The sequence below is a fragment of the Mobula birostris genome, chromosome 2 (assembly GCF_030028105.1).
Source record: "Mobula birostris isolate sMobBir1 chromosome 2, sMobBir1.hap1, whole genome shotgun sequence".
NCBI classification, from domain to species: domain Eukaryota; kingdom Metazoa; phylum Chordata; class Chondrichthyes; order Myliobatiformes; family Myliobatidae; genus Mobula; species Mobula birostris.
The window spans coordinates 4,324,089-4,347,906 of record NC_092371.1 but is presented as its reverse complement, the minus strand read 5'-3'; the positions used below and the strand labels follow the sequence as shown (position 1 = coordinate 4,347,906).

At 50.8% G+C, this 23,818-nt stretch overlaps 1 protein-coding gene across 4 annotated transcripts in view; it reads right to left on the bottom strand.

The window, feature by feature from the left end:
- The window catches only part of LOC140211476 (solute carrier family 25 member 44-like), a 34,532-nt gene that overhangs the window by 5,551 nt on the left and 5,163 nt on the right, over window positions 1-23,818 (bottom strand). For 2 of the 4 annotated variants that reach the window (XM_072281214.1, XM_072281221.1), the window contains exon 2: window positions 18,632-19,287. In XM_072281214.1, the coding sequence (XP_072137315.1) occupies window positions 18,632-19,268 (637 nt within the window). In that variant the 5' untranslated portion in view covers window positions 19,269-19,287. Of the gene's footprint in view, window positions 1-10,758; window positions 10,944-15,657; window positions 17,059-18,631; window positions 19,288-23,818 lie in introns of those variants that run through there. The other 2 variants (XR_011889471.1, XM_072281222.1) reach the window with 2 other exon arrangements.

Genomic DNA, 23,818 nt, shown 5'->3' with positions numbered 1-23,818 from the left:
CCACCGGTACCGTACCCCGGTGTTATACCCCCGGTGTCACACAGTGACAGACCAGTCCCCACCGGTACCGTACCCCGGTGTCACACAGCGACAGACCCGTCCCCACCGGTACCGTACCCCGGTGTCACACAGCGACAGACCCGTCCCCACCGGTACCGTACCCCGGTGTCACACAGCGACAGACCCGTCCCCACCGGTACCGTACCCCGGTGTCACACAGCGACAGACCCGTCCCCACCGGTACCGTACCCCGGTGTCATACAGTACAAGACGTATCCCCACATTTATACATTGAGGCGCCCGCTCCCTGCAGCTTTGTGACAGGCTCTTCGGCCCACAGTCCATACTGGACATCACCCTCCTGTCAAACTGATGCAGTTTCTTCCCAACAATTGCATCTGGGTGCTACGACTCAGCCAGGGTTTTCTGAATATGGAATATGTGAGAGTGTTTGGGATCTGGGAGAATCTCACACTCATAGAGCAAAACTGTCTGTGAGTGAGTGAGTGAGTGAGTGTGTGTGTGTGTGTGTCTGTGTGAGTGTGTGTGTGTGTGTCTGTGTGAGTGTGTGTGTGTCTGTGAGTGTGTGTGTGTGTGTGTGTGTGAGAGTGTGTGTGTCTGTGTGTGTGTGTCTGTGTGAGTGTGAGTGTGTGTGTGTGTGTGAGAGTGTGTGTGTCTGTGTGTGTGTGTCTGTGTGAGTGTGAGTGTGTGTGTGTGTCTGTGTGAGTGTGTGTGTGTGTCTGTGTGAGTGTGTGTGTGTGTGTGTGTGTGTGTCTGTGTGAGTGAGTGAGTGTGTGTGAGTGTGTGTGTGAGTGTGTGTGTGTGTCTGTGTGAGTGAGTGTGTGTGTGTCTGTGTGAGTGAGTGTGTGTGTGTCTGTGTGAGTGTGAGTGTGTGAGTGTGTGTGTGTGTGTGTCTGTGTGAGTGAGTGAGTGTGTGTGAGTGTGTGTGTGAGTGTGTGTGAGTGTGAGTGTGTGTGTGTGTGTGAGAGAGTGTGTGTGTCTGTACGCGCGTGCTTTGCACAGTCTCCATGTGAATGCTTGGCTGAGGAACTGATGTAGGGGGCAAGGTTTCAGATTTTATGGAGCATTGTGATCTCTTCTGGGGAAGGTATGATCTGTACAAAAGGGACAGGTTACACCTGAACACGACAGGGACCAATATGCTTGTGGGCAGGTTTGCTGGAGCTGTTGGGGGAGGGTTTAAACTAACTTGGCAGGGGGATGGGAACCGCTGATGTTTGTTTCCAGTGGGACTGTCAGAAAGGACAGGCAACATTGCAGTCAGTGGGATGGGTTGTGGTGTGAAACTGAAAGGTTGACAAATACAGGACTGAAGGTGTTATATTTGAACTCACACAGTGTACGCAATAAGGTAGGTGATCTGTAAATGCGCTTTATAGATGGGCAGTTTTGACGTAGGTATGAGAGTCATGGCTGAAAAATGATTTTATTTGGGAGCTTAATATCCAAGGATACACAATTGATTGAAAGAGGGAAGGGGCAGAGGCCCTATAAAGAAGGTGGGGGGAGGGTAGGTTCCAGGTGAAAAACCAGTAAGGGGAAAGATAAAGGGGTGGGGGAGGGAAGCAGGGAGGGGATAGGCAGGAAAGGTGAAAGAGGAATAGGGGAAAACACAATGGGTAGTGGAAGGAGGCGGAACCATGAGGGAGGTGATAGGCAGCTGGGGGAGGGGGCAGAGTGACATAGGGATAGGGGAAGGGAGGGGGAGGGAATTACCGGAAGTTGGAGAATTCTATGTTCATACCAAGGGGCTGGAGACTACCTAGACGGTATACGAGGTGTTGCTCCTCCAACCTGAGTTTAGCCTCATCATGGCAGTAGAGGAGGCCATGTATGGACATATCCAAATGGAGGGAATGGGAAGCAGAGTTGAAGTGGGTGGCTACTGGGAGATCCTGACTGTTTTGGTGGACGGAGCAGAGGTGCTCGATGAAGCGGTCCCCCAATCTGCGTCCGGTTTCACCGATGTAGAGGAGGCCGCACCGGGAGCACCGGATGCAATAGATGACCCCAACAGACTCACTAGTGAAGTGTTGCCTCACCTGGAAGGACTGTTTGGGGCCCTGAATGGTGGGGAGAGAGGAGGTGTACGGACAGGTGTAGCACTTACGCTTACAGGGATAAGTGCCGGGTGGGAGATCTGTGGGGAGGGACGTGTGGATCAGGGAGTCGTGGAGGGACTGATCCCTGCAGAAAGCAGAGAGGGGTGGAGAGGGAAAGATGTGCTTAGTGGTGGGGTCCTGTTGAAGGTGGCGGAAGTTGCGGAGGATAATGTGCTGGATCCGGAGGCTGGTGGGGTGGTAGGTGAGGACAAGGGGAACTCCGTCCCTGTTGTGGAGACGGGAGGATGGGGTGAGGGCCAGCTATGCCTGCTTCGTCGTTGGTTATGTGGAACAGTCTGTGCTCCAAACCTATTCTGGTACTGCTCCCCAACTTTTCCTTCGCTACATTGACGACTACATTGGTGCTGCTTCCTGAACCCATGCTGAGCTCGTCAATTTCATCAACTTTACTTCAAACTTCCACCCAGCCCTCAAATTCATTTGGTCTATCTCGGACACTTCTCTCCCCTTTCTCAATCTCTCGGTTTCCATCTCTGGAGACAGGCTATCCATTGACATCTTCTACAAGCCCATTGACTCTCATAACTACCTCAACTATACCTCTTCCCACCCTGCCACATGCAAAAATGTCATTCCCTATTCCCAGTTCCTCCGTCTCCACTGCATCTGCTCCGAGGATGAGATTTTGCATTCCAGGATCGTGGTTTCCCTTCTGTCGTCATCAATGATGCCCTCACCCGCATCTCCTCCATTTCCTACACTTCTGCCCTCACCCCATCCTCTCGCCAAGGGACAGAGTTCCCTTGTCCTCACCTACCACCCCACCAGCCTTTGGATCCAGCACATTATCCTCCGTGACTCCCTGGTCCACACGTCCCTCCCCTCGGATCTCCCACCCGGCACTTATCCCTGTAAGCGTAAGTGCTACACCTGTCCCTACACCTCCTCTCTTGCCACCATTCAGGGCCCCAAACAGTCCTTCCAGGTGAGGCAACACTTCACTTGTGAGTCTGTTGGTGTCATCTATTGCATCCAGTGCTCCCGGTGCGGCCTCCTCTACATCGGTGACACCCGACACAGATTGGGGGACCGCTTCGTCGAGCACCTCCATGCCATCCGCCACACCAGACAGGATCTCCCAGTAGCCACCCACTTCAACTCTGCTTCCCACTCCCATTCGGATGTGACCATACATGGCCTCCTCTACTGCCATGATGAAGCCAAACCCAGGTTGGAGGAGCAACACCTCATATACCGTCTAGGTAGTCTCCAGCCCCTTGGTATGAACATAGAATTCTCCAACTTCCGGTAATTCCCTCCCCCTCCCTTCCCCTATCCCTATGTCACTCTGCCCCCTCCCCCAGCTGCCTACCACCTCCCTCATGGTCCCACCTCCTTCTACTACCCATTGTGTTTTCCCCTATTCTTTCCTCACCTTTCCTGCCTACCCCCTCCCTGCTTCCCCTCCCTCACCCCTTTATCTTTCCCCTTACTGGTTTTTCACCTGGAACCTACCAGCCTTCTCCTTCCCACCTTCCCCCCACCTTTTTTATAGGGCCTCTGCCCCTTCCCTCTACAGTCCTGACGAAGGGTTCCGGCCCGAAATGTCGACTGATCGTTTCCAAGGATGCTGCCCGACCTGCTGAGTTTCCCCAGTGTGTTGTGAGTGTTGCTTTGACCCCAGCATCTGCAGAGTATTTTGTGTTTACATTTGATTGAAAGGACAGGAAGGTAGGCAGAGGAGGAGGGGTGACTTTGCTTGTAAAAGCATGAAATCAAATGCTTATAAAGAGATAACACAGGGTCAAAGAGATAGAATGCATGTGGGTAGAGTTAAGATCCTGATGGGAGTTATTTACAGGTCTCTGAATTGCAGCCAGGGTCAGGACTGAAGAGGGAAGGGGCAGAGGCCCTATAAAGAAGGTGGGGGAGGGTGGGAAGGAGAAGGCTGGTAGGTTCCTGATGAAAAACCAGTAAGGGAAAAGATCAAGGAGGAATAGGGAAACTGGACTGGTCAAAGAACACTGAGGCTGTCTACAAGAAGGGTCAGAGCCGTCTCTATTTCCTGAGGAGACTGAGGTCCTTTAACATCTGCCGGACGATGCTGAGGATGTTCTACGAGTCTGTGGTGGCCAGTGCGATCATGTTTGCGGTTGTGTGCTGGGGTAGCAGACACCAACAGAATCAACAAACTCATTCGTGAGGCCAGTGATGTTGTGGGGATGGAACCGAACTCCCTGACGGTGGTGTCTGAAAAGAGAATGCTGTCCAAGTTGCATGCCATCTTGGACAATGTCTCCCATCCACTACGTAATGTACTGGTTGGGCACAGGAGTACATTCAGCCAAAGACTCATTTCACCGAGATGCAACACAGAGCATCATAGGAAGTCATTCCTGCCTGTGGCTATCAAACTTTACAACTCCTCCCTTGGAGGGTCTCAGACACCCTGAGCCAATAGGCTGCTCCTGGACTTATTTCCATTTGGCATAATGTACATATTATTTAATTATTTATGGTTTTGTATTGCTATATTTATACTCTATTCTTGGTTGGTGCAACTGTAATGAAACCCATTTTCCCTCGGGATCAATAAAGTATATCTATCTATCTATCTATAAGGAGATAGAAAAAGCATGTCAAAAAGGCAATGTGAACCCAACATGATTAGTGTGCTGAAGGTAAAGGAGTCTTTGGGTAACAGTGATCATAAGATGATAGAACTCAACCTGTAATTTGAGGCAGAAAACTAAAGTGAGTCAAAGCCAACATAGAAGCAAAAGAGAGGACATATAATAGAGCAAAAAATTAGTGGGAAGTTAAAGGATTGGGAAGCTTTCAAATACCAACAGAAAGCAACTAAAAGGTCATAAAGAAGGAAAAGATGGAATACAGAGGTGAGCTAGCCAATAATATTAAAGAGGATGCCAAAAGTTTCCTCAGATATATACAGAGTAAAACAGAGGCGAGTAGAGTAATGATGCTGCAGAGGTAATAATGGGGGACAAGGAAATGGCGGATGAACTGAATGAGTATTTTGCATCAATCTCCACCGTGGAAGACACTAGCAGAATGCCAGAAGTTTGAGAGTGTCAGGGGGCAGAAGTGAGTGCAGTTGCTATTACTAGGGAGAAGGTGCTTGAGAAAACAAAGGTCTGGAAGTAGATAAATCAGCTGGACCACAGAGACTACACTCCAGAGCTCTAAAAGTGGTGGCTGAAGAGATTGTGGAGGTACTGGTAATGATGTTTCAAGAATCAATGGATTCTGGCATGGTTCCAGAGGACTGGAAAATTGTAAATATCACTCCATTCTCCAAGAAGTGAGAGAGGTAGAAGAAAGGAAATTATAGGCCAAATTAGTCTGACCTCAGTGGATGGGAAAATGTTGGAGTTGATGCTTAAGGATGTGGTTTTGGGGTACTTGGAGTACTTGGAAAGTCTGTTTCCTTCGGGGAAAATCTTGTCTGACAAATCTGTTGGAATCCTTTGAAGAAATAACAAGCAGGATAGACAAAGGAGAATCGATGGATGTCCTGTACTTGGATTTTCAGAAGGCCTTTGACAAGGTGCCGCTATGAGGCTGCTAAACAAGATAAGAGCCCATGGTATTACAGGAAAGATACACTGGCTGATTGGCAGGAGGCAAAGAATGGGAATAAAGGGAGGCTTTTTAGATTGGCTGTCAGTGAGAGTGGTGTTCCACAGTGGGAATGCTTCTTTTTATGTCAATGATTTGGATGATGAAATTGATGACCTTGTGGCCAAGTTTGCAGAGGATATGAAGACAGGTGGAGGGGCAGGTAGTGTTGAGGAAGTAGAGAGGCTGCAGAAAGACTTAAGACAGATTAGAAAAATGGGCAAGGAAGTGACAGATGGAATACAGTGTCAGGAAGTGTATGGCCATGCACTTTGGGAGAAGGAATAAAAGCAAAGCAATGATATCATATCCGTTAAATAGCGGCAGTGGACAATTTCTGATTTGATGGAGACAGATGTGAAAGCACAGAGGAACATCTGGAGAAATTTCTGAAATGCTCGTTCGCTGCTGTCGTTACTGCGTGGTCGGGAATCTTTCGGAGCGTAGGCCTCAAAATCCCCGGCTTTGCCTGCTGTTGGCGACCGAGATTGAGGTTGAATCGTTCGGACAGAGATGGCGCTCAGTACTCGGTGTCGGGGAGCTGATTCAGAGGCTCGAAGTTTTCGGATGATTCAGAGACGGATTGTGGTCGGGCATGGCAGGGAGAGTTTTTCTTCCTTCTCCCGTCTGCATGAGATGTGGGACATTTACCAGAGGAAATATTGTATCATTTCTTAATGCATGCATTACTAAATGTTAATAAAGGAGGACAGCGTGTCTTCATATCTAATCTAATCTAATTTCTAAATTTTTCTAAAAGACTATTGTCTAAAACTCAACACTCCGAGTTGCAAAGGAATTTGGGAGAACCCATGCAGAATTCCCTAAAGGTTATCTTGCAGGTTGAATTGGTGGTGAGGAAGGCCAATGCAATGCTAGCATTTGTTTTCAGAGGACTAGAATACAAAAAGCAAGGATGTAATGCTGAGGCTGTTCAAGGTACTGGTGAGGCCTGACTTGGAGTATTGTGAGCGGTCTTTGGCGCTTATTTAAAAAAGGATAGGCTGACACCCTGAGCCAATAGGCTGCTCCTGGACTTATTTCCATTTGGCATAATGTACATATTATTTAATTATTTATGGTTTTGTATTGCTATATTTATACTCTATTCTTGGTTGGTGCAACTGTAATGAAACCCATTTTCCCTCGGGATCAATAAAGTATATCTATCTATCTATCTATAAGGAGATAGAAAAAGCATGTCAAAAAGGCAATGTGAACCCAACATGATTAGTGTGCTGAAGGTAAAGGAGTCTTTGGGTAACAGTGATCATAAGATGATAGAACTCAACCTGTAATTTGAGGCAGAAAACTAAAGTGAGTCAAAGCCAACATAGAAGCAAAAGAGAGGACATATAATAGAGCAAAAAATTAGTGGGAAGTTAAAGGATTGGGAAGCTTTCAAATACCAACAGAAAGCAACTAAAAGGTCATAAAGAAGGAAAAGATGGAATACAGAGGTGAGCTAGCCAATAATATTAAAGAGGATGCCAAAAGTTTCCTCAGATATATACAGAGTAAAACAGAGGCGAGTAGAGTAATGATGCTGCAGAGGTAATAATGGGGGACAAGGAAATGGCGGATGAACTGAATGAGTATTTTGCATCAATCTCCACCGTGGAAGACACTAGCAGAATGCCAGAAGTTTGAGAGTGTCAGGGGGCAGAAGTGAGTGCAGTTGCTATTACTAGGGAGAAGGTGCTTGAGAAAACAAAGGTCTGGAAGTAGATAAATCAGCTGGACCACAGAGACTACACTCCAGAGCTCTAAAAGTGGTGGCTGAAGAGATTGTGGAGGTACTGGTAATGATGTTTCAAGAATCAATGGATTCTGGCATGGTTCCAGAGGACTGGAAAATTGTAAATATCACTCCATTCTCCAAGAAGTGAGAGAGGTAGAAGAAAGGAAATTATAGGCCAAATTAGTCTGACCTCAGTGGATGGGAAAATGTTGGAGTTGATGCTTAAGGATGTGGTTTTGGGGTACTTGGAGTACTTGGAAAGTCTGTTTCCTTCGGGGAAAATCTTGTCTGACAAATCTGTTGGAATCCTTTGAAGAAATAACAAGCAGGATAGACAAAGGAGAATCGATGGATGTCCTGTACTTGGATTTTCAGAAGGCCTTTGACAAGGTGCCGCTATGAGGCTGCTAAACAAGATAAGAGCCCATGGTATTACAGGAAAGATACACTGGCTGATTGGCAGGAGGCAAAGAATGGGAATAAAGGGAGGCTTTTTAGATTGGCTGTCAGTGAGAGTGGTGTTCCACAGTGGGAATGCTTCTTTTTATGTCAATGATTTGGATGATGAAATTGATGACCTTGTGGCCAAGTTTGCAGAGGATATGAAGACAGGTGGAGGGGCAGGTAGTGTTGAGGAAGTAGAGAGGCTGCAGAAAGACTTAAGACAGATTAGAAAAATGGGCAAGGAAGTGACAGATGGAATACAGTGTCAGGAAGTGTATGGCCATGCACTTTGGGAGAAGGAATAAAAGCAAAGCAATGATATCATATCCGTTAAATAGCGGCAGTGGACAATTTCTGATTTGATGGAGACAGATGTGAAAGCACAGAGGAACATCTGGAGAAATTTCTGAAATGCTCGTTCGCTGCTGTCGTTACTGCGTGGTCGGGAATCTTTCGGAGCGTAGGCCTCAAAATCCCCGGCTTTGCCTGCTGTTGGCGACCGAGATTGAGGTTGAATCGTTCGGACAGAGATGGCGCTCAGTACTCGGTGTCGGGGAGCTGATTCAGAGGCTCGAAGTTTTCGGATGATTCAGAGACGGATTGTGGTCGGGCATGGCAGGGAGAGTTTTTCTTCCTTCTCCCGTCTGCATGAGATGTGGGACATTTACCAGAGGAAATATTGTATCATTTCTTAATGCATGCATTACTAAATGTTAATAAAGGAGGACAGCGTGTCTTCATATCTAATCTAATCTAATTTCTAAATTTTTCTAAAAGACTATTGTCTAAAACTCAACACTCCGAGTTGCAAAGGAATTTGGGAGAACCCATGCAGAATTCCCTAAAGGTTATCTTGCAGGTTGAATTGGTGGTGAGGAAGGCCAATGCAATGCTAGCATTTGTTTTCAGAGGACTAGAATACAAAAAGCAAGGATGTAATGCTGAGGCTGTTCAAGGTACTGGTGAGGCCTGACTTGGAGTATTGTGAGCGGTCTTTGGCGCTTATTTAAAAAAGGATAGGCTGACACTGGAGAGGGTTCAGAGGAGGTTCATGAGAACGATTCCGTGAATGAAAGGATCATCATAAGAACGGCGAGTAAAGGCTCTGGGTCTGCACTCACTGCAATCTCGAAGGATGAAGGGGGATCTTTTTGAAACCTATGGAATGTTTAAAGACTGAGACAACGTGGCTGTGGAGAGGGTGAGTCCTGTAGCGGGAGAGTCAAGGACCAGAGGGCACAGCCTCAGAATAGAAGCACAGAGGTGAAGAGGAATTTCTTCAGCCAATGGGTGATGAATCTGAGGAATTCATTACCACAGGTGACTGGAGGCCAGGTCACTGAATGATAGGTTTTTGATTAGTCAGTGAGTAAAAGGTTACCGGGAGGAGAAAGTGGTTCAGAAGGAAATAAGTCAGCAATAATAAAGTGGCGGAGAAAACTCAACAGACAGCAAGGCCCAATCCTGCTCCGATATCTTATGGCTCTCTGTTCCTTCCCACATCTCAACCACGTGTGGGTCGGTGGGTATTCAGCCACTGGTGTGTTGGTAAAAGGACAGAGTCTGGACGAAACATGGGAGCATGGAATCGGATGGTGGGTGGTCAGTTCCAATGGCAGTTCGTTGTCTGCACAGACTGACTGGGTGGAAGGGCTTGTTTATGGTCTCGAAGATTCAATGACAAACATTTAAAAATAACTTGCTAATTGAAAGGAACACTCTATCCTTCTACTTTCAAAAGAAAAGTGACTGAGCTCTGATCCCACATTCTATCCCAACGTCCGAAGCCGACTTGTTCTCCCAGAATGTTCACAACACAAGGGAGCCTCTCACCAGTCGTTCGCAGTCCAACACTGCCATCTGGGTGCAGAACACCAGCAGACAGCCAACAATCAGTGGAACCAGGGTAACAGAGAGAAACATATTCCCACCGGTACTGTATCCCAGTGTTACACAGTGACAGACCCGTCCCCACCGGTACCGTACCCCGGTGTTATACAGTGACAGACCCGTCCCCACCGGTACCGTACCCCGGTGTCACACAGTGACAGACCCGTTCCCACCGGTACCGTACCCCGGTGTTATACAGTGACAGACCCGTCCCCACCGGTACCGTACCCCGGTGTCATACAGTGACAGACCCGTCCCCACCGGTACCGTACCCTGGTGTCGTACAGTGACAGACCCGTCCCCACTAGTATTGTACCCCAGTGTCTAAAAATTACTCATCACTTGAGCTGTGAATGCAGCCCAGCCCATCACAGAAACCTGCCTCCACTCCATGGACTCTGACTACCCTTCTGTCTGCTTCAGTAAACAGCAGACCTCCCCCACCATGGACATTTGCTCATTTCCCTCAGAAAGCACACGCCAGAACCAGAATCAGGTTTAATATCACCAGCATATGTTGTGAAATTTGTTGATCTGTGGTAGCAGTACCACATAATACACGGTAATAAGAGCTGGAAATTACAATGAGAATATTTAAAAATCAATAAGTAGTGCAAAAAGAGAGGGAAATATACTGAGGTAGCGTTCATGTGTTCAATGTCCATTCAGAAATCTGATAGTGGAGGGGAAGAAGCTGTTCTTGAATCACTGAGTGTGTGCCTTCACACTCCTGTACCTCCTCCCTGACGGTAGCAATGAGAGTTGGGCATGTCCTGGGTGGTGGAGGTCCCTAATGATGGACGCTGTCTCTGGAGGCCTCCTGTCCCATGATCCTCTCCCTTCTCCAGCCTTGTACCCCTTTTGCCAATCACCTGTCCAGCTCTTGGCTCCATCCCTCCCCCTCCTGTCTTCTCCTATCATTTTGGATCTCCCCCTCCCCCTCCCACTTTCAAATCTCTTACTAGCTCTTCTTTCAGTTAGTCCTGACGAAGGGTCTCGGCCCGAAACGTCCACTGTACCTCTTCCTAGAGAGGCTGCCTGGCCTGCTGCGTTCCACCAGCATTTTGTGTGTGCTGCTTGAATTTCCAGCGTCTGCAGATTTCCTCGCGTTTGCCTTGTGAAGGTGTCCATGTTGCTGGGGAGGCCTGTGCTCATGACAGAGATGACTGAGTCTACATCTTTCTGCAGCTTTTTCTGACCCCGTGCACAGCACCCCCACCCCCCATACCAGAAGGTGACGCAACCACCAATTTGTAAGTGCCCTTGGTGACACACCAATTCTCCTCACTCCTAATGAAAAGGAAAAAGGGCCCAATCTTATTAAACAGTCTGTTGTGCAAAGTTGAAGCTCACTGATAAGCCGCTCGTCCACCATCGACCTCCTCCGATCGTCACTGCCCTTCGCACCCTCACTCCAAGCCCACCCCGTCCGGCGGTCTACCAACTCTCCCCATTCGCATCTTCTCTCCTCATCTCTCCCCGGCAAAAAGACCACAAAAATCTCTCTTTCAGACTCACAAGAAAGAACAACAGCATTCCAAACCCCGCTATTTCAGGTCATAACCTAAACATTGCTGCTACAGAGAAACTATTACATTAGCAGTGAAACATTTCCCAGGGTGTTACACCCTCCCCCTACCAAATTTAGTCATGTTCTCATGACGTTGGGATAATTCGCCAACCCTTCCTGCAAAACACAAAGCCCAATCCAGGTGTAAAAGGCAGTGACATAGCTGCCCAACACAGTAGGGGTCACACTCTGTTCCCCTGGTACTATGTAGGCCAACCTATCCAGTGGTCTCCTAATTTTCTGAGACCTCCGCACCCCATCATCTAATTCTTCAGGTTCTGACTCTACTGGGGATACTTCCGGTCTACCTGGCAAGGCCTCCCCCAATCTATCACTCGTGCCCACCTGCAACTCGGAGCCCTCTGTCCCGTGATTAAACCCCGCTTCCTCCCCTGCAGAGTCCCGCTGCAACCCAGGCTGCCCACAGATATACCTCCCCCCCACTTCACCTGCTTCATGGGAGAATGGCCAGGGGTCTCTTCCTCAATCAACGGGGAGTTAGCGAAAGGCAGCATATACCACACATCCAGTTCCTCATCCTCCGAATCAGTATCTCTCTCGGGGGTGGGGGCCAGCCTAACCTCGCCTGTTGGGACCCCAGTAGTCACTCCTCGTTTCCGCAGAGTCCTCTTACTAGGTGTAGGCTCCAAGTTGGGCTCTGGGTCAACCCGCGCCTCTTGACCCAGGGGCAACAGGTGGTTCCAATGGAGAATCTTGACAGGCCCATTCCCTGCCTCTGGTTTCACATCGGACTCTCCACCACACAGGGCGTAGCCGACTAGCGGTCAGCCAACTTGTGCTTCCCAGGTAGCCCCAAATTCCTTATGAGAACTCGGTCTCCCGGCAGGAGTTGGGAGAACCTCACTTTTTGATCATACCTCCTCTTGTTTCCTTGATTCTGCTTGGCAGCCGTGACCCCAACTAATTCATAAGCCTTTTTCAACTCTCTTCTCATGTCAGACACACACTTCAGATAAGCCTTCAGTGGTAAGTCACCCTCGTCAGTCCCAAAACAAAGGTCAATGGGCAACCTCGCCTTGCGCCCAAACATTAGATAATATGGCGAGTATCCGGTAGCTTCATTTTGTGTACAGTTGTAACAGTGAACCAGATGCCCAATATGTTGACTCCACCTGCTCTTCTTGCTGATTTCCAGGGTCCCGAGCATGTCAAACAAGGTCCGGTTAAACCTCTCGGGCTGGGGATCACCCTGTGTGTGATAGGGCGTGGTCCTCGACTTCTCAACTCCAAGCATTCCTAGTAACTCACGGATGAATCTGCTCTCGAAATCCCATCCCTGATCACTACGCATTCGCCTGGGAAGGCCCTAATAAACGAAATACTTCTCCCATAACACTTTTGCCACCGTAGTCGCCCCCTGGTCCTTGGTAGGAAAGGCCTGAGCATATCTGGTGTAGTGGTCCGTGATGACAAAGACATTCACCGTGTTGCTGGCATTCAGTTCTATTGACAGGAAATCCACACACACCAGGTCCAGAGGCCCGGCACTCTGCAGGTGGGACAAGGGAGCTGCCCATGTAGGCAGTGTCTTCTGCTGTATGCATCGAATGCATGACTGGCAGTATTCTTCGACCTCCAACTTCATTTGGGGACAGTAAAACTGATCTCTGAGCAATCCATAGGTCCCAAATGTCCAGAATCATCATGGAGTGATTTCAACGCCATCCTCCGATACTTCTCAGGCAATGCCGGGGTCGGTCTGGGGGTGAAGTAACCCAATTCCGGCAGCTGATTTGTCTTCAGAACAGTCAGGTTACAATAATCTTGGGGGATGGCGTCATCAGAAGTCCCCAATTGATCCACCGCTCACTCCTGCCCCTCCTTTTCCTCTGCCTTCACTGTGATGGCAAACTGACACAGGGCCTTCACCCCCGGGGTAGGAACACTCTCCCACTCCTCGTCCCTGACCAGTCCCTCATGCGCACGTCGGGACAAAGCATCAGCATCAAGGTTCCTGCTTCCCGGCCGGTGCTTCAGGTTGAAATCACAGGCAGACAACGCCGCCAACCACCGATGGCCTGGGGCACCCAGTTACACTGAGGTCAGGACATAAGTTAGGGGATTGTTGTCTGTCTTCACCTCAAACTTGGCCCCGTAGAGATAGTCACTCAGCTTATCCACCACCGCCCCTTTCAATGTCAGAAATTCCAACTTGTGTGTGGGATAGTTTTTCCTCGGAGGACGACAGACTCCTGCTGATAAACGCAACGGGCCTCAACCCGGAGCCCTGATCCTGATACAGGACGTCCCCTAAACCCTCTCGCCTGGCATCCGTGTGCAGTACATATGGTAATCGGGGGTCTGCAAAAGCCAGCACAGGCGCCTGTGTCAGCAGCTCCTTCAGCTACTGAAAGGCCTCCTCACATTTTGCATCCCAACCCAGTCCAAAGGGCTCTGATGGGCTAAGATACGCTCCACCCTCCTGTCCTTTTTCCCCTCCCTTTCTTCCCCAAGGGAGGGTAACCGCACAGAAGCTGATTCAAAGGATGACTCACTTTTGGGTAGCCTTTCACAAACCTCCGACAGGAACCACAGAACCTGAGGAATGAGCACAGAGCGCTCACAGTCTGGGGTCTTGGCCAAGTGGTACCCACTTCGATCTTAACTGGGTCTATATCTACCCCATCCCGTGAGACTACATGCCCAACATAGCTAACAGATGTTTGGCAGAACTAGCACTTGTCCAGTGAAAGTTTTAACTCTTCAGCTTTCAGGCGGCCCAGCACCTTCAGCAGCCTCACTTCATGTTCTTCCAAGGTGGATCCAAACACTATGAGGTCATCCAGATATACTAATACCTTGAGCAAGTTCATATCCCCCACCGTCTTCTCCATGACCCGCTGGAAGGTTGCAGGAGCTCCCGAGATGCTTTTTCGAACCGGAAAAATCCCAGGGGACATATAAATGCCGTATTCTCTGTGTCAGCCTCACTCATGGGGATCTGGTAATATCCACTCCTCAAGTCCAGTACACTGAACCACTTTGCACCACTCAGGCAGGCCAGCACGTCTTCGATCCTCGGGACAGTATACCGGTCAGGGGTGGTGCGCCTTTTCAGAGTCCTGTAGTCCACACACATCCGTACCTTCCCATTCTTCTTTCAGGCCACTACTATTGGGGATGCATAGGGGCTTTCAGACTTGGTGATGATCCCAGCTTCCTTCAACTTACACAAATGCTGCAGAACGTCCTCCACCTCTGAGGGGGCCAGTCGCCGCAACCTTTCTCTGAATGGGGTATCTTCAGTCACACAGATAGTGTGACACGTGCTCTTGGGACAACCCATATCAAACTCATCAGTGGAAAAGACACCTTCCAGTGTCAACATCTTCTCTACCAGCCTCCTCTTCCAACCCCCAGGAACCGGGGAGTCCCCGAAGTTGAATGACTCAGCGGTCCACTTTCCCCCTTTTCCAATAGTTTCTTCCTGGCATGTCTCACAGGGACACTCGACATTACTGTCACCGGGAACAGATGCACCAGGGGCATCCCCTGCTTGAAGGTGAACTCCCTCTTCATAGTGTTCCTGACAATCATTGCCATCCTGTTCCCTGTACAACTGAGGGCTTCTGCAATTCGGGCCTCACCAGTACTCCAGCAGGAAATCCTGACTCCCCCTCATGGTCTTCCGGAGTGTCCACTAAGAGGGCTTCGCCCTCAGGCACTCCGGGAAATCTGATGGTCCCCATCACTCTCGCTACTTCCCCGGGCTGTACCACCATTGGCTTCGACTGGGTGAACCACACAGTCCCTCGTCTAAATTCGGTATCCGGCCTGATGCAGCCACACACTTCCTCAAAAGCAGCTTGAAACCCCGGGTGCACAGACAATGTTCCCAGAAAGCTCTCACCAGCCTTCTCCTTGCAGGCCCCCACGTGCCTCCTCACAAGAGGGGTGTTGGTCCCCACCAGAATTGAGACACCGCCCGTCTCAACAGGGTCCGGACAAACCAGCACCAATGTATCAAGAACCTCAGACACTCGCACATCGGCCTTCGAGAACTCCAACTTCACTGACAAATGACTGTTGTATGGATAATCACTAGCACTAAGCCCCCAGATCTCCAGTGCCCCAAATGTTGTCAATGGTAAATGTTTCAGATACCGGTTGTAAAACGAATGGTACAACACCGTGACCTGCGACCCGGTGTCGAGTATGGCTTTAGCGTAAATACCCTCTATTTGTAGCGACACACTGGAGCATGGACCCACTAAGCCTTCAGGAATTGGGCCTTTCGCTGTCGGGGGTTCCTTGGTACATCGCTGGGAAAGTGTTCCCCCAGAGACACCAGGCCGTTCCCTCACTGGGTCTCCTCTAGGTTATCCCAACGACTCTCTCTTCTTAGGTACGCGGGGGCTCACTCTGCTTCTGGCGTGACACCTGCTGCCAGCAGCCCTCCGCATTGTTCATTGTATCCCCTTGGGGAATCTGCACCCACCCCAGCAGCTCCATCATATGGGGGAGAGGGGGGTCACACCCACTGACAACAGCAGACATACCTCCGTTCTCAGCTCTGTCACAATCTTCTTTACCGCTCCCCGGGGTAGGCTATCCGTGGTGACTTCACCTACGACCAACGACTGTACACTGTTGACTGAGTCATCCCGCATCTCCACCGAGACTGTCGGACACCCCAAGCAATCAGGTCATGGGACTGGGCGCCGCTGGCTATCTGGTCCATTCTTAACGATCCACCTCAGCTGCCTGAATGACCCCTCTGTGCCGCTAGCAACTTAACTGCCTCTCCGGCCGAAAAATAAAAGCAGAAATCTTCTCCCCCTTCTCCTGACGCATGTTCTGAAACCTCACCATGAGCACCATGGGGCTTCCTGTTGGGTCAAAAGCATTGCCCAGTGCTTGCATGTGATTGACAGCTGTCGCTACGGGATACAGTAACCTGACGGCTCTCACAACGTCAGCAACCCGCCTACTCAAACTTCCAACCAATCTCTGTCGCTTTTCATCATCCGAGCACTGCCACTCGGCTAAGAACTGAGAGTCCGCTCCGCCCCAGTCTCATACTCCTCCTCACCTTTAGGGTGGGCATTATTCCAGAGAATAGGCGGAGCCTGCCACAGCTGGGGCTTTCAATCGGATTTTTCCATTTATTCACCAGAGAAGGGCGGATACTAACTCATGATTCTCACTCTCCCCTGGGGGATGGGGACTAATTAGACATTCCAAATCCGACCACTCTTTCCCCTCACTCCTCAGAAACGAGAGAACCCTGTCTTTGAAATCTCCGCCCGCAGCTACCGCTACCTCAGCACCGGTCTGCATTAAAACAAGAGCTGTGTCAGTCATTTTATCAAACCTCTGCCCACAATTGCAACTTCAACAGTACTTAACAGTGGAATTAACAATTCATCCGGAGTATGAATATCTGCCCCACTGGTTCATTGCTCAGGGTAATCACACAGCATCCACCGGAATCAATCCCGGATGAGCCCCCACAATTGTGACTCTTGCTTCGGCTAGCGGCTTAATATAGGGGTTAGGTTGAGAGTATGCGGGCAGTGGGCAAATCAGCCCTCTTGTGCTTTTTGATCTCCTCACTCGAGATTCAATTTTTAGGGTTAGGGTTAGGGTTAGCCCCCAGCCCGGCCAAACTTAAGAAATCTTGTTTGGGTGGATGTTGCGTGATGTATCCCCTGTTACAAATCAGTACCCTGAAATAACAAACAGTACACAATATGCCATTAAACGATTAAGCTTTGTAATTCTTACTTTGATTATATGGTTAGTAAAGAAAACAAAAAAAAGAAAAAGGGCCGAATGTTACAAAACAGTCTATCGCGCAACGTTGGAGCTCACTGATACGCCGATTGTCCACCATCAACCTCCTCCGATCATCACTGCCCTTCGGACCCTCAACTCAAGCCCACTCTGTCCGGCTGTCTACCAACTCCCTCCATTCGCATCTTCTCCCCTCATCTCTCCCCAGCAAAAGACCGCAAAAATCTTTCTTCCAGACTCACAAGAAAGAACAACAGCATTCCAAACCCTGTTATCTCTAGTCATAAGCCAAACATTGCTGCTACAGAGAAACCATTACATTATCAGTGAAACCTTACAGCAAGTTACACTGCAGTGAAACCCTACAGCATGTTACACTGACATCCAGGAACTTGAAAAGCTTATCTTTTCACTTCTGACCCCTCGATGAGAACTGGTGTCTGTTTCCTGAACTTCTCCTTCATTAAGTTCACAATCAATTCCTTGGTCTTACAGACATTGAATGCAAGATTGCTGCTGTGACACCTCTCAACCAGCCTTCCCAACACCACCTGAAATTCCGTCAACAATCATTGTGTCATTGTGGCAAATTTATAGATGGTGTTTGAGCTGTGCCTAGCCACACAATCGTTGGTGTAGGGAGACTGGTCGGTTCAAGGATAGCTTCTACCCCACTGTTACCAGACTATTAAATGGACCTCTCGCTAAAAGATGAATTCTTGATCTCCCAATTAACCTGGTCGTGGCCCTCGCACCTTATTGTCTGTCTGCCCTAAACGTTCACTGCAAGTGTGACACTGGACTCTGTGTCCTGTCATTGCTCTTTTCTGCAACTACGCTCGATGTATTGACATATAGCAGCAAAAAACTATCCCCGCTTTATCCTGGAAGCTATAATCATAAAAAGCAAGTTACCTATTAAGTAACTTGGAAATGTTCCAAGACATAACCATTTTAAAGCACTTAACTTGCAAAGATTTATCCACAGTAAATACAGATAAGGAATTTTCATTACAGATCTGACCAATACCTGGTGATCCACAAAGGACCCGTCCCCACCGGTTCCGTACCCCGGTGTTATACAGTGACAGACCCGTCCCCACCGGTACCGTACCCTGGTGTTACACTGTGACAGACCCGTCCCCACCGGTACCGTACCCCGGTGTTACACAGTGACAGACCAGTCCCCACCGGTACCGTACCCCGGTGTCAAACAGCGACAGACCCGTCCCCACCGGGACTGTACCCCGGTGTCGTACAGTGACAGACCCGTCCCCACCGGTACCGTACCCCGGTGTCACACAGTGACAGACCCGTCCCCACCGGTACTGTACCCCGGTGTCACACAGTGACAGACCCGTCCCCACCGGTACCGTACCCCGGTGTCAAACAGCGACAGACCCGTCCCCACCGGTACCGTAACCCGGTGTTATACAGTGACAGACCCGTCCCCACCGGTACCGTACCCCAGTGTCACACTGGGACACAATTGCGTGTTGCACCCACCTGCGTAGAGATGATAGAACGGCCACCAGAGTGCGCTGTTGGGAATGTAGGTCATGAGGGAGGCTGCGTATCCTCGGTAAAAGCCCCGCAGTCCATCCAGCCGGAATATCTGCAGCATCACGTCCTTGGTGTGGCCCATAAAAAGCCGACGGCCGGGGGCAGCCCCCTCCTTGTCCGGTAGCGGGGCCGGGAGCTGGAAGCGCCCCATGGCCTGGCCCTGGACCATCAGGTGCTGCGAGACGATGTCGATGGGGACAGTGATGCTCTGCGCCACCAGCGAGGCCGAGCCGCCGGCGATGACCGACTTGAGCACGTTGCTGTTGTTGTACTGCGCCACATACTTGCGTGTCAGCTCGTAGGTGGTGACGTAGCACTGACCAGAGATGAGGGTGAAGGTGTTGACCAGGAAGCCACGGTACAGGCCTGATATCCCTTCCGCCCGCAGGATTTTGGCGAAGGCGTCGAAGGTTCCCGTGTACAGGCTCTTGCCTTTCTGGACCTGCAGGCGGGTGCGGATGAGAGTGAAGGGGTAGATGCTCAGGCGGATGCCCATGGTCATCAGCACGCCAAAGATGTAGAACTTGCGCTTGTCCAGGTCCTCCCACTCAATGATCTGGATGTTACGCTTGTTCTCCATGGTGAATCCCACCAGGCACCTGGGGAGAGAGGACGCAAGGCGGGGGTCAATGGATCTACGCTTCCTCAAACCGGGAAGGTGGCAGGGAGCAGGAGCCTGGACCTCCCTCCCCCCAAGGATGCCGTCTTCAACATCTTCACACCCCACCCTCCACGGGGATTGGCCCCTCTGTGATTCCCTCTGCCCGGCACATACCCCTGCAAACAACAGAAATGTTACACCTGCCCATTGACCACCTCCCTCACCTTTGTTCACTGCCCCACTGAGGTATCCCTTCACCTGCCAATCTGTTGGGGTCGTCTATTTGATGCAATGCTCCCAATGTGGCCTCCTCTGTAGTGGTAAGACCCATCGCAAACTTGGGGACTACTTCATTCAGCACCTCGCTCCATTGCAAAAAGCAGAATTTCCTGGTGCCCAACCATTTTAATTCCCATTTCCATTTCCAATCCAACAATCAGTCTGTGGCCTGCTCTTTTGACACGGTGAGGCCACTCTCACTATGGAGGAGCAGCACCCCATCTTCTGGCCAGGTAGCCTCCAACCTGATGGCATGAACATTGACTTCTCCTTCCAGTAATGTTTTGGTACCTCCTCTTCTTCTATTCCAAAACACTGGCTTCTTACCTCAAAATAATCTGCAGATGCTGTTGTCAAAGGAACACTCACAATGCGCTGGAGGAACTCAGCAGGTCAGTCAGCATCAGTTGAAAAGATTAGTCGACGTTTCAGGCCGAAACCCTTCGTCAGGACTGAAGGTAGAACTTTGGGGAGGGTTTGAAGAATGCTGGTAGTTGAAAAAAACAGTAATTTGAAAGACAAAGGGGTGAGGGAGGGGAAGCACGGAGGTGATTGGCAGGAGACCAATAGTAGAAGGAGCCGGAACTGTGAGGGAGGTGATGCGAAATAGGGATAGGGGAAGGGAGGGGGAAGGAATTACCGGAAGTTGGAGAATTCTATGTTCATACCAAGGGGCTAGAGACTACCCAGACGGTATATGAGGTGTTGCTCCTCCAACCTGAGCTTAGCCTCATCATGGCAGTATGGACATATCTGAATGGGAATGGGAAGCAGAGTTGAAGTGGGTGGCAACCAGGAGATCTTGTCTGTTGTGGCGGACGGAGCAGAGGTGCTCGACGAAGCGGTCCCCCAATCTGCGTCGGGTTTCACCGATGTAGAGGAGGCCGCACCGGGAGCACCGGATGCAATAGATGACCCCAACAGACTCACAAGTGAAGTGTTGCCTCACCTGGAAGGACTGTTTGGGTCCCTGAATGGTGGCAAGAGAGGAGGTGTAGGGACAGGTGTAGCACTTGTGCTTACAGGGATAAGTGCCGGATGGGAGATCCGTGGGGATGGACCTCAACTATACCTCTTCCCACCCCGCCACATGCAAAAATGAAATTCCCAGTTCCTCCACCTCCGCCGCATCTGCTCTGAGGATGAGGTTTTCTGTTCCAGGACATCTCAAATGTCCTCTTTCTTTAAGGATCGTGGTTTCCCTTCTGCTGTCATCAATGATCCCCTCACCCGCATCTCCTCCATTTCCCGCACTTTGGCCCTCACCCCATCCTCCCGCCACAACCTTGTCCTCACCTACCACCCCACCAGCCTCCAGATCCAGCACATTATCCTCCACAACTTCCGCCTCCTTCAACAGGACCCCACCACTAAGCACATCTTTCCCTCTCCACTCCTCTCCGCTTTCCACAGGGATCGGTCCCTCCGTGACTCCCTGGTCCACACGTCCCTCCCCACGGATCTCCCACCCGGCACTTATCCCTGTAAGCGTAAGTGCTACACCTGTCCCTACACCTCCTCTCTCCCCACCATTCAGGGCCCCAAACAGTCCTTCCAGGTGAGGCAACACTTCACTTGTGAGTCTGTTGGGGGCATCTATTGCATCCGGTGCTCCTGGTGCGGCCTCCTCTACATTGGTGAAACCCGATGCAGATTGGGGGACCGCTTCGTCGAGCACCTCCGCTCCGTCCGCCAAAACAGTCAGGATCTCCCAGTAGCCACCCACTTCAACTCTGCTTCCCATTCCCTCCATTTGGATATGTCCATACATGGCCTCCTCTACTGCCATGATGAGGCTAAACTCAGGTTGGAGGAGCAACACCTCATATACCGTCTAGGTAGTCTCCAGTCCCTTGGTATGAACATAGAGTTCTCCAACTTCCGGTAATTCCCTCCCCCTCCCTTCTTCTATCCCTACTTCACATCACCTCCCTCATAGTTCCGGCCCCTTCTACTATTGTTCTCCTGCCAATCACCTCCGTGCTTCCCCTCCCTCACCCCTTTGTCTTTCAAATTACTGTTTTTTTCAACTACCAGCATTCTTCAAACCCTCCCCAAAGTTCTTCCTTCAGTCCTGACGAAGGGTTTCGGCCCGAAATGTCGACTAATCTTTTCAACTGATGCTGACTGACCTGCTGAGTTCCCCCAGCACATTGTGAGGGCTTCTTACCTCATCACCTCCCCTGGGTCCCCTCCTCCATCCATGGTCCACTCCACTCTCCTGTCAGATTCCTTCCTCTCCAATATACCTGGCATCACCAGTCCCCTCACCTTCCACTCCTCTCACCTTTTTATCTTCCCTCTTCCTTTCCACTCATGAAGAGCAGTCTCGGCCCAAAACATCAAAGCTTTATTCATCTCAATTCATGCTGCCTGACATAGTGAGATCCCACAATGTTTTGTGTGTGTTGCTCTGGGTTTCAAGCTCTACAGAATCCTTTTTCTTTTTCACAAGTGAAACTTATCGTGTTTCAACATAACACTGCACAATAACATCACAATACTGCACACCAGTATAATACAGTAACAGACAGATCCCCATTAGCACAGTACCCATTGCTATACCCCGGCATTATAGTGACAGAACCACCCCCTCCCCACCAGTACCATACCACAGTGTCGTACAGTGACAGACCACCCCTACCGGTAACATAGCCCAGTGTTGTACAGTGACAGACCCGTCCCCACCGGTACCGTGCCCCGGCATTACACAGTGACAGACCCGTCCTCACCGGTACCATACCCCAGTGTCATACAGTGACAGAACCGCCCCCTCCCCACCAGTACCATACCACAGTGTCGTACAGTGACAGACCGCTCCCCACCGGTACCGTACCCCGGTGTCGTACAGTGACAGACCGCTCCCCACCGGAACCGTACCACGGTGTTACATAGTGACAGACCCGTCCCCACCGGTACCATACCCCGGTGTTACACAGTGACAGACCCGTCCCCACCGGTACCGTACCCCGGAGTTACACAGTGACAGACCCGTCCCCACCGGTACCGTACCCCGGTGTACAGTGACAGACCCGTCCCCACCGGTACCGTACCCCGGTGTCATACAGTGACAGACCACTCCCCACCGGAACCGTACCCCGGTGTTACACAGTGACAGACCCGTCCCCACCGGTACCATACCCCGGTGTTACACAGTGACAGACCCGTCCCCACCGGTACCGTACCCCGGTGTTACACAGTGACAGACCCGTCCCCACCGGTACCGCACCCCGGTGTTATACAGTGACAGACCCATCCCCACCGGTACCGTACCCCAGTGTTATACAGTGACAGACCTGTCCCCATCGGTACCGTACCCCAGTGTTACACAGTGATAGACCCGCCTCCACCGGTACCGTACCCCGGTGTCAAACAGCGACAGATCCGTCCCCACTGGTACCGTACCTCAGTGTCGTACAGTGACAGACCCGTCCCCACCGGTACCGTACGCCGGTGTCACATAGTGACAGACCCGTCCCCACCGGTACCGTACCCCGGTGTTACACAGTGACAGACCCGGTGTCGTACAGTGACAGACCCGTTCCCACCGGTACCGTACCCCGGTGTCACACAGTGACAGACCCGTCCCCACCGGTACTGTACCCCGGTGTCAAACAGCGACAGACCCATCCCCACTGGTACCCTACCCCGGTGTTATACAGTGACAGACCCGTCCGCACTGGTACCGTACCCCGGTGTTACACTGTGACAGACCCGTCCCCACCGGTACCGTACCCCGGTGTTACACTGTGACAGACCCGTCCCCACCGGTACTGTACCCCGGTGTCACACAGTGACAGACCCGTCCCCACCGGTACCGTAACCCGGTGTCAAACAGCGACAGACCCGTCCCCACCGGTACCGTACCCCGGTGTTATACAGTGACAGACCCGTCCCCACCGGTACCGTACCCCGGTGTTGTACAGTGACAGACAAGTCCCCACCGGTACCGTACCCCGGTGTTATACAGTGACAGACCCGTCCCCACCGGTACCGTACCCCGGTGTTTACAGTGACAGACCCGTCCCCACCGGTACCGTGCCCCGGTGTTATACAGTGACAGACCCGTCCCCACCGGTACCGTACCCCGGTGTTTACAGTGACAGACCCGTCCCCACCGGTACCGTGCCCCGGTGTCACACTGTGACAGACCCGCCCCAACCGGTACCGTACCCCGGTGTCACACAGTGACAGACCCCTCCCCACCGGTACCGTACCCCGGTGTTATACAGTGACAGACCCGTCCCCAC